The sequence below is a fragment of the Argiope bruennichi genome, chromosome 10 (genome assembly GCF_947563725.1).
Source record: "Argiope bruennichi chromosome 10, qqArgBrue1.1, whole genome shotgun sequence".
In the NCBI taxonomy this organism is placed as follows: Eukaryota; Metazoa; Arthropoda; class Arachnida; order Araneae; family Araneidae; genus Argiope; species Argiope bruennichi.
Window position 1 is genome coordinate 9,280,641 of NC_079160.1, and position 12,305 is coordinate 9,292,945.

Sequence of the window (12,305 nt, forward strand, 5' to 3'; positions counted from 1 at the left end):
AAAAACATAATGATTTAAATATATTAAATATAGTATGTGATTCTTTGGATATACATGTAGTTCTGTTTTAAATTCTGGTTCCGATTGGTATGAAAAAATGATTAAAACACAAATCCGATTTTCGGATACTATTAATGAATTCCAGGGATTGATCGCCAAATAACTTGACAAGGATGACAGAATAGATTCAGTAAAAATGCTAAATTCATGCCAAAAGTTAATATTTCTTAACTATTGTATGGCAATACCTTTAAGATGTTCTAAAGTTCAAGTTTATTAAAGAATATGCAAAAAAATTTTAGAGAACCCATTCCTACTTGTTGTTATAAAGAAATTCAAAATAATATCTTTGCTTCCTCAATTCATTAAATCACTTTATTCTGCAGGTGTTAAAGAGAAGGAAAAACGCTTCCTTTGCTTTTATTTAAATTTGGGAAATTTTTTAAAAAGTTCATTGAATAAAATTCTTTATTTTACGAGGTTTTTTTTAATTTTTGAAGCTATGAGATATATTGTCTCGCACTACCTTAAAAATAAATACTTTTTAAAAAATTTGCTCAACTTGCATTTTTACATTGTTGTATATGAAATATGGAGAAAGCTACGAGATTGTGACAAATCTCCATGTTTCAAACCTACTTGGGTTCGAAAAACACATTTTCGAAGATGTCTCTCACTCTATGAGAAGGATAACGCAAAAACATTTTCAGTTAGATGGATGAAATTTGGTATATATTTATAGTATAGACATTTGTCAAGTTTTGTGCCCAGTCATTAAAGGGCTCATCGTTTGTCGGTCTATATTTTCAGAAATATGTAAACGCAATAACTCAAAAATGCTTTGCCTTAAATATCAAATTTGGTATGTAATTTTGTGACTAAAAGTGTAGTTTTGAGTTAAATTTTTATTTTTCTCAAAACTGCTGTTTTAGTCACAAGATGTAATCAATTAAGAAGAATGCATCGAAAACCAAATTTGCTTTTTGGGAACATTCAACCACATGTCAGGGATTAATTGCCAAAACACTTGCCAAGGATCACATGACAGAATCAGCAAAATTGTTTTATTCATGCCTAAAGCTGATATTTTGCAACTTTTGTATGCCAATTGCATGCGGGGCATTTTCTGGTATGCAAGAATGTTTTGGCAAGACATTCCCAATTTTAATTTTACTTTTAACTGCAGAGCAGGTGTTTTTGACTTTATGAATTTGATTTTATTATTTAGGAAAACTATGGCTTATTTAAGCAGTTTTATTTCTTCATAAAACATATATAACATTTCTTCTGTAATTTTCTTTAAGTAAAAATTTTTGCTTATAGGTTAAAATGCAGATTTTCATTACATTTTAGGAATGTCAAAGATTTAAAAAAGGCTTTTATTAAACTTTAGAAGTAAGAGGTGATTAGACAATTTTTGTTTAGTCTGATTATTTGTGAATGCTTCTATTATTTTCTATTAAAAAATTATCTAAAAAACTAATTTAGAACATGACATTTTTCTATCATCAATTTCATGACAGTTTTGCCAGTTGTTTTTGATATCTACAGGGATGTTTTGGTTCTTAGTTTTATAAGATTGTAATTAATATTACTAAATAGAATGAGTTAGTGCAGGAAGAAATTTACTCTTTCCATCCCAGTCATGTTGAATCTTATTTGTTGTTGCCTATATAAATATCAGATACAAAATTTCCAATCATGCTATACTTCTACATCAGTACTGGCATTTTCAGAAATGTTTTATCTATCTAAATGAATTAGTAACTTATTAAATTTAATAAATGTTGAAAACAATCACACAGATTTTTATTATTAATCCTATAAAAATTGATTTAATTTTTTTTCTTATTGATAGTTTTTTTTTTCTTCAATTTAATTATCATTTTTATGTTTTTGTCAAAACTAAAATAGCATAATTTTGTAATAAAAGGCATTGTGCAAATACAGAAATAGATATTAAAATATAAAGAATAAGTGTTTCATATTAATAAAAAAATTTTTGTTTCCGTGAAAACTATGTATCATTATAAAATAGAAAAAAATCCTATGCTTAGAAAACGTATGAGTACTTATGCTAAAATGATTAATTTTTTTTTGGCTAAGGTGCTTAAAAGTGTTTAATTTTTGCAGCAGTTTTACGCTACACACCCTATTTTCAAAAGAACTATTATAATAAGTATATAATTCAAGTATATAAGTGCTTAATTTTTTAAATAATTTTATTGGAATATATGATGATTAAAATTGTGAAATTATACAATTTTACTGAACTCTGATTGATTTGTAAATTTTTCATTGCACTATCTTTTTTTATGCCTTGCAATTTTTTAGATTTTAAATTTCATAGAGTATAATTTAATGATCGCAAAATAACTTTTAAGATTAATACTTTGCAACTGTCTAGCAAATTTTAAAATTTATTTTGTTCATGTTATCAGATACCTTAATGTATTAATTTTGACATTCATTTGTATATTTAAGAAAACATTTCTTTTAATTAGCCATGGATGAATCTGATGAATTTGAAATTATCAAAATGGAAATTAGAGGTCTCCTCATATCAAATAAAGAAGGCTGCTGTCTTTCTGAATTCAAGAAACAATATCGAAGTATGCTGGGGCGAACATTACCTTTTGTACAATTTGGATATAAAAATGAAATTGAATTTTTGAGTGCCATGCCTGATGCTGTACAAATTAGTTCCACTGGGAGGGACTACTACTTATTTGGAATTGCAGATGAGAAGTCGAAGCATATACAGAAAATGGTTTCCAAGCAGAAGTCAACCAAGAAAAAGCCTTCGGGCCGCCTTAACCCAATGCTGCGATATGTTCCACCTCCTAAGAGATATGAATTGGTATTATCAACTTCTAGAAGATCAAAGGAATTGCTTCCCTCATCTGCTTCTAAAAGATCAAATGAATTGAAACCTTCATCTGCTCCTAAGTGGTCAAATGAATTGCAGCCATCATCCTCTTCTAGGAGATCTTATGAATTGCCTCCAAGGTTTCAAACAAAAATGAAAAAACAGTTACCACAATTAGTGATGAATGAAATTGTAGATCTTGTTTGTAAATATCCTACAGGTTTGAGCTTGCGGGACGTCTTAATTAAATATCGTCAAATTTACAATAAAGAACTATCTTTTAGAGATTATGGATTTTTTACATTACAAGATTGTTTAGAAGAAATTCCATCACTCTTCTTAAAGCCAAAAAATAATGATACCCTTGTCCTTTGCATACCTGAAATAGAAAGGCCATTCTCTGAGTCCTCAAAAATGAATAATTATAGAGGTCAGTTATAGAAATTTTTGTTCAATTTTTATTTATTGGTATATTTCTTTGTGGCTAGATTTGCTATTGATAATTTATTTTGATCAAGTAACAGTTATCCATTTCGTAAATAAACTTTTTTTTTAAACATATTCAACTTTCCTTAGTCTGAAAAAAATTCCTTGTCTATATATCTTAATATACAAATTTATTTATTATACTAACTCATTCTGTTTATTACATTTATTTTTATTTCAATTCTTATAAGAATTTAAAGAATACCTGTAAGCATGCCCATGATATTTTTATCTTTAAATTTAATTACTTTATTAACTTATTACAGACTTTGATATAAAAAATTCTGTAATTTAATGCTCAAATCAGATATGTCATTGTAATGGAAGTTAATAAAAAAAAAGGTGAATAAATACTTTAAAGCTAAACATTAAAAAAATAATAGGGTTTTCTGATATGATTACATTTTGAAAGTTGAAACAATTTTACATGTAGTTTTTTGAAAAATTCTTTGTGATTGCTATAAAAATTGAAACAAAGTTATGAAATGTCTACAGTTGATATAAATACATTGTTTAGTTAAATAGATTCCTTATAGAAATGCTACTTATTATAATGGTTCTTATTACCTGTCTCCAGAAAGATTTCTACTAATCTTCATTAATCTTCTTGAAGCCCAAACTCCATTCACCAAAAGATATATATATAATATGAAATATTTTTTTTTTTGTTCTTTTAAAAAGGCAGAAGATTTTTTAATTGAAATTTTTATTTTCTTTCATGATTATTAAGGAATAAATTTAAATTTTCAATTGAGATTAAATTGTCTTTGTTAAATCTATGACTTGTAAATGATATACTCTGATCAAAAAGGGAGAAACAAAGAAAAATAAAGAGTATAAATGCATTCAGGTATTTATTTTTGTAGCCCCAAGGTTTACTTGGTGATTTCCAGATTATGCTAATTATCAAGTTGGTGATGGTTTGTATTTTTTTTTTGCTGCTTTATTATGAGGACTTAAAAATGAGTAGGTGCCCATATTCAGGACTTATATTATTTCAAAAATTTTTTTTTCTGATTTTTGATTGAATTAACATTTATTTTATATCTGTGTGGATTGAAAAGTATGAGATAGAAAAATGCAGACAACTCAGAAGCGAAGTTGAAGTTTGAATTCATATGTTTAGAAAATAATTAATTTTAAAAATGCCATTAAATGGTAATTATTGCATTTATTTATTCATATAGGTGTATGTGTATATTTGTATAATACTTTGTTTGTATTATCTTGTAAAACAATGTCTAGAGCAATTTTGATTGCATTGAACCAGCATGGAATATATAAAGAAGATGATATAATTCTTAAAAGATAGCGAGTGTGTAATTTTCGTTTCCTTATAATTGAGGATAAAATGATAAATGGTGTTAGGTAAATTATTGTCACATCATTATGAACAATTTTTGTACGGAAAGTTTTTTCATAATTGAAATGGCTTAGAGGATGGAGCTGAGAAGTGATTTTAAAAGCAAACTTCTACACTTTTAACATGACATTGCTTTTAAATTGGATACTATCTATAAACTGTATGTTACACCATCATGCTGGTTAAAAAATCATTCATTGACAGTCCTGGAAAAACTCTTGGACCTATATCTACTAAATTTAAATTCTGATAATTGATACCCTTATGCATAATTGTGATACAATTATCACAAATAGGTATAAGGGTACAAATAAGCATTCACTCTACATTAAAGGTATGTACAGCACTCCCACAATTTCATTTCGGGAGCTGTCATTGTTATCAAATGTGTTAACTTATTATTTTTTCATAAAATCTATATACTTAAAATAATTGCAAAATGTAAGAATTGATTTACCAACTATTTATATTGCCAGTTTTTATATGAAAGTTTATGATCCCTAAATATGCCATCTATGATGGCCTGTTGCCCATCACTTTCCATTTTTGAGATATATTATGAAATAAAATTATAAGAAAAATCCCAGTCTCAAGAACTATTACATTCTCCATTTTACTTTGAAAGCACATAACTAACTAATCTAATTGCTCTATATGTATGTACACGTGTAATTAAATATAATTTGTTGTAATTTGGTCCATCAAAATTGGGAAGACATAACTGAATGAAATCTATTAATATGATAATTGAACTGCTGGTTTCCAAAGGTGTTCTACAATTATTAATTCTTTTAATGCTTAACCTTTTTTTTTTTTTTTTTTTTTTTTAAAGATAATGTATCTGCAACTTACGAAGTTCCTAAGATTTCTGAAGCTGTTTCTCCTGCTGTCCAGAGTTTTGAAGGTAATTAAGATTAGCGCTCTAATTCCTTTTTTTTTTTCATAAATGTTGACTTTATTGAATTTTTAAAAAAATTTTTTATAACTATATGAAGATGATTTTTTAAACCTTTGTTTTGTCATGTTTATTGTTTTCTTTATTTTCATAAATACTTGATTTTTATAACCTCCTGAACTATATATATATATATATATATATATATATATTTTAACTTGTATTGCCTGCATGCATGTCAGCTAATATTTTTTTTAAATGAAATATTTCCCTTAAAATTTGGTAGGTTTTTCTTTAACAAAAGCAGTAAAAAGGCCAAACTTTGAGTTACCCAGTTATGATCCTTTTTCAGTTTCGCATTATCCTTCAGGCAAATCATGTAGCTTGTGCTCGCAAGTATATAAACATTTGTACTCTCTTCTTTTACTAAACAGAAATAATTTATGTGACTTAAATTAATTATCTTATCATTTTTAATACCTTTGTTTTAAATGAAATATTCCTCTTAAAATTTGGTAGTTTTTTTTCTTTCTTCTTTTATGTTCATTTTAAACAGACAAAATTGCAAAATGTGCAGTTATTATCTTTTCCCATTCACAAATGTCCCATCAGGTAAATTGTATTTACTTGCAGATATACAAGCACTTACATATTTATTATTTTCAAAAATTGTTTTATAATGCTCAAAGTAAACAAATTGCAACTGTCACAGAATTATATTGCAATTATATGCGATATGTATATTTGGCTGCTCCCCCCACCAAAAAAAAAAAAAAAAAAAAAAATGAAGAAAAGAAAAAGAAAATCAAAAATTTCTTCATATTGTTATATTATGATAAATTTGTGAATTGCTGAGAAATAACATGGTGTAAAAGTTAATAGAATTAATTAATATCTTTCACTCTCGCATGTGATTTGAAAGTCATCAAATGTGATGAAATCATACAGATTTTAATTAGTTTTAAAATTTTTTTTGTCTGTTTATGTCATATAACATTAGCAGTTAAGTACACAAATTTTGTTTCATCAAATAACTTCCATTGCGCGCATGATCATTCTTTCCACACATTTTCTTGTTTATTAATTAAAATAGGCTAAAGCATTTTAAAAGGCTTGCCAAACTAATCTGCAAAACTAGAATATCATTTGTTAGCAATATGCAATATATAATCATAAAAATACAAAAACTAAGAGATCTTTAAAAAAAAATCACCATTAAAATGTCTTTATGTATTTTAAAACTTTTTCCATAGCTTTTCACTTTTTTTTTTCTGTTTCTCATCAAACAGAAGTTTAATTTACATTTACTTGAAAGAGAACTTGAGCATTCATCTAGACTTTACACAGTGACTAAAAAAATACTCTGCAAGAATGAATGGAATCACTAATCATCAATGGAATCCATTAGTTGGTTCTTTTTATTCCTTCATTTTCTTTGTTCCCCTTTTTTTTGAAGGAAAAAGTAAGGGTGAAAATTCTGTAAAAAAAGATTAGAATGTAGAACATTTTATATCAAATTAGCACTGCAATATACATTAAATAGATTTTGAGATCTCTGGAGGCATGAGTCAGCTGCCTCACAACATCTATATGGAAAACTGTCTCTAATGAGAAATTACTGATATATAGTTTCCTGTAAGTGGAAATGTTGATTCATACATTGTTCTGATTTTGTTTTTGTTTCTAAATATAAAAAAATTTCTTTATTTATGTAAGACTTTATATTTGTACATTGAGCCTCGAAATCAAAGGGGATAGTACTGATCAGAAATATTGCAAAAGAGTTGTGAAAAGTTTGTATGAACTGATTGTAAAATTGGCTCTGTTATCTACAATGCCGGAGTTCTGCCATAAATGAGACTTCCAAGTATCCTCAGATGAAAGCAAATATCACACAAATAAATAAATAAAACACACATTAAGTTGTTTTAATAACTAAATTATTTTAAGTTTTTTTTTTTTTTTTTTTTAAGTCTTTTGCATTTTCTACATTTTGCCCTTCACTCTTTGTTAACAAATTATATTCTAGTTTTGGGGAATTAATTTTGTGATGTGTTAACCTTAACAATGACATATTTTTTACCAGGCACCTGCTTAGGCCATAGGTAGGTCAATTAAGAAATGACTATTAGTCTAATAGCAAGCATAAATAAATTTGCCCAAATTATAAAATCTATGAATTGTAAGATATTTAATATTTTGTCAAATATAATTTTCTGGTTCCTATATGTTTCATTTTATTTGCTTATTTAATTGTTAGAGTATTTATAATCACTGTGAATATGGTTAAATAATATTGTACAAAAACATTAATACAGAGCAACCTTTAATTATAAGCAATTCATTTTTTCAAAATTACTGAGATAAATTAACCCCAGTTAAATTATTAACATGCTGAATTAGTTAAAAATATGTTGAAAGATGCAACTAAATTGTTTATTGAAAAAGCGATCTCATATACACAAGATCGCAAAATAACTAAATACGACACTGACCATAAACAAAGAGAATAAATGAAATTGATATTTTTTAGGCCTAAATAATCCATTATTATGCACATACATAAAACTAATGTAATTCATTGGCAATATCTTGATTGAAAATTACAATGATTATTTGGGGCCAAATATTTGACATTAAGCTTTTTTTGGGGGGAGGAGTCATTTTTGTTGTTTACATTGTGGGGTATGTACAGTTGAAAGTTATGAACTGATTTTAATAAAATAAATTTTATTAATCTTATTGAGCTTAATACTTAACTTCTAATCCTACAATATATATATATATATATATATATATATATATATATATATTAATGAAAAGCTTTCAATTTTTACCATATTTTATGAATTTTATTTTTCACCAATTTGAAATATTTCTGCATAGTAGTAGGATTGGGGGGGGGGATCCCAACTCATTCTAATATGCATGTCACTTTATGTTAATGGACCAAGCAGAGCTTTATGTTATAAACCACTGAAAGGTCCATTTTTTAAATTTATTTCTTGTTGTTCACTTCATTGTGTTATTGAAGCAAATCATTGTCTTAGAAAATGCATGTGATTAGTTATAAATGTCTAAATTCTATGCAGTTATAATAAATAAAATTAAAGTGATTGTAAAAGTTAAATTAAGAGAAGAAAATTATCCATGACATAGTAAAATTTCTGGAAAAATATGAGCAATTTTTCTTGTTTCCGAGACAGAACATTCAGAATTGTGTACTTTAAAATATAACAAAATATTTTATGCTTGTTATGAGAAAAAAACAATGGGAGAAGAGAGAATGGGGATTTAAATACTTTTATAAATTTCTTGAAATTTTTACTTGAACATTTTGATTTCTTGCTGAATATGTGCTAATTTTATTCTTGCTGTCTTTTGTTTTAATTCCATAAACATGAAACTATATATTAATGTGAGAAATTTGTTTATGTCTGATAACAAAGATTTACAAGCATGTATATTATAAAATAAGTGGTACTGTATAACTTTAATGTGATGTTTGAGTAAACCTTTAATATTGGCAGGCACCAATTAAGATTTAATAGGATTTTTTTTTTGGAAATCTGTTTTATGAAATTGTTATTACATTTGTTTCCTTCCATTTTGATCAGAATTTAACTGTGAACATTTGTTATAAAATATCTTAACATAATTAATTAACTGATAGAGGAACTTAACATTCAACTTAATGGGATCATATAGAACAGAATTGAATGGTATATCAAGCTTCATTTCAGAAGTAGAAGCAACTATAAGAACAAGAGTTTTTCTTCTTTTTTACACATTTTTTGATGCACTGGTGAAAAGATACAATGTTCATGAAGTCTTGCATAAATATTTTACTGACATTATATTTAAAGAAATATCATGGTTCTTGAATTGAGCTGAATGAATATAAAATTGAAGTATTTCTTAAATTCTAAGAATGCACATAAAAAATATATTTGAAATTTTATTTATTTCTTTATTAGTCTTAAATTTATCCTTGTGTATTCATGTATTTTTTTTCCACTGTTGTTGAATTACAGATTCATCAAACCATCTTCATCCTGAAAATCTATCTGGTATTCCTTCACCTCATGAAAATATTTCTAATTTTAATGAGTATGGTATGTATTCATTAAATTATTATTTTCTCATTTATAATCTCCTTGTAATTTGTTTATCACAAATGTTAAAATTTAACTCGCATATATTAATTTTTAAGCTTGCATGTACTGAAATTTACAGCCTCATGTTTTTACATGAAAACTGTATACATCTTTTAATAGTTTTGAAAAATAAAACCTACGTAAATTTTAATTTTTTAAATTTAAATTAGTTTCAAATGGCTTAGAACTAGACAAAGAATGCAAAAATCATAACAGTATATATGTGTGATAACATATTAATAACTACAAGTAATTATTGTTAGTAACTGATCAATGTGATGAATTAATTAATATCTTATGTGATAATTATTATAACTTAATCACTCTGTAACTATTAATCACACATCATATTGATAACAACATATTCATTATTTATATGCATTCATTTTTTTTTTAATAAATACAATTTAACATTGTTTTCTTTTGAAGAAAATCATTCTTCTGATTTCAAAATGAAAGTCAGCAGCTTGGATGATTTCAATTTTAATATGAGAAAAAGCCCTGAAGTTTCAATTATTTCTGAAAATATTAGGAGTAATCTTATAAGAGTATGTAGCCATATATTTTTTTTCTTCTAATTTATTTGTTTTGTATGTGTCATTGTTTATTTAATATTATTCCTGTTTTGGTATTCATCATTTTTAGTTTTCTTCACAAAATTGCCAAGTTTAAATATTGGCATAAATGTTATTTTCTCTTAGTACATCAACTGCAATGTTGCAATGTTTACAAATGTACCAAATATGATAAAGTTATTACTGATTCATCAAACCAATAATAAACGATTTCTATGCAACATACATTAGCATTATATATATATATATAATTAACCAATCTAAAGTAAGAAATATTTTGAAAACGAAAATGAATCGAAATAGTTTCGTAATCGCAACTAAAAATTATTTCTTATTCAAACTAAAAACAAAAAAGGAACAGGAAAAACATCATAGTATTTAGAGAACACAAATGCAGCTACTTCTAAAATTAGCTTCATTTGCAGATGAACTGAGACAAAAGTAATAAAACTCAAGTTAATAGGAAAATCAAATTAAACCAAATAATAAAAAAAAAGAATCCGGCTGAAGACTTTTTCAAGGGTCACCCTCAGGCAGGGATTAAAAAAAAAAGATTTTTTCTGTGAAGGAATGCAGGCTGAACAGTCTAATAATGATTGCTCGTGACCCGAAAATCCCCTGAAATTAGGCCCAAGAGATATACCATTTTAACAGAAAAGAAAATACAAAACAATGAAGTAGAAGAATACATCCACTAATAAGCAAAAATAACGATAATAACAAAAATACCATATAATAACACTCAAACCAGTAATGAAAGACAAAAAGGAAAGCACATACCAGCCGCATGCAAAGAAATTTTTAGCTATCGATTGTGGTTCCCGTTTTTTTAACACCTCCAAGCTAACACATTTAAGGTAAAAAAATAATTGTAGGGTCCCAGCGCCATCTATTGAGTTATCTAATATGCAAGGAAAGTTCTATTTTTATTTTAGGTAAAGGATTAATCCCAAATCATTCCTTGTTTAATCAAAAAGTTGATATTACAGTAGTTTCTGGGAAATTCATTATTAATTAAATTTTTAGTGAAGTTATTTGATGCTTCAATATAGGAATTTTTATTATTGCAAACCCTTTTAATCCGGTTCAATTGTGAGAAAATTAGATTTTTGGAAATTTTAGAGTTTAGATTGAATGATAATTACAAAGTTTTGTTATTTCAAAGTTGAATTCATCCCTTTTATCGTAGATACCAACTATTGTTTTATCATTAGCAATTTCAATTTTTAAATCCAGAAAGGTAGCCTCAAGTTGATTTTTATTTGTTTTTGTTAGAATTAAATCTTTTGGATAGCAAATAGTAACAACATTAGTATTGTTTAAGTTTATCAAAAGTAGGTCATTAATATACCTCCACCCATTTATTAAATTATATGTAATTATTTTTTTTCTCATAGTAATGTAGGAAAATATTAGCTAAAGCACTTGAGAAAGCTGTTCCCATTGGAATGCCCTTTACTTGTTTATTGATATATATATATATATTGTGAATATATTATACATATTATATATATATATATATATATATATATATATATATATATATATATATATATATATATTATGATCTTTTCAACTTGAGGTAATTATGGAAATGAGCATTATTATTTTTCAAAACTAGTTTAAAGTTAAGAACTGTTGCTTGTTGGCATAACTTGCTTAAGCATTTGGATAGAATAAGTAATTTTTCATGGATCTTTACTAATCTTCTTTTTGCATATTGAGATAGAAACTTTCTGAAACTTAATGTTAAGAAGATGTACATTTTTAATAAAGAATACCAACTTATTATTTTTCTAATTATTGCCTAGTCCTTTCAATGAAAATATTTTTTACAGGTTGTAGAAAATTGTCCCCATGGTATCTGGGCCAGAGAATTTCCAGCTTTATACAAAGTATGTTATTTCATGTTCATAATTATTTATTTACTGCAAGTAATTATAAATTAGTTATTGAAATA

At 26.2% G+C, this 12,305-nt stretch overlaps 1 protein-coding gene across 2 annotated transcripts in view; it reads left to right on the forward strand.

The window, feature by feature from the left end:
* The window catches only part of LOC129988439 (tudor domain-containing protein 5-like), a 55,050-nt gene that overhangs the window by 4,143 nt on the left and 38,602 nt on the right, over nt 1-12,305 (forward strand). For both annotated transcript variants that reach the window (XM_056096666.1, XM_056096667.1), the window contains exons 2-6: nt 2,505-3,299; nt 5,551-5,622; nt 9,648-9,728; nt 10,200-10,318; nt 12,184-12,240. In XM_056096666.1, coding sequence (XP_055952641.1) covers nt 2,507-3,299; nt 5,551-5,622; nt 9,648-9,728; nt 10,200-10,318; nt 12,184-12,240 — 1,122 coding nt within the window. In that variant the 5' untranslated portion in view covers nt 2,505-2,506. The remainder of the gene's footprint in view (nt 1-2,504; nt 3,300-5,550; nt 5,623-9,647; nt 9,729-10,199; nt 10,319-12,183; nt 12,241-12,305) is intronic.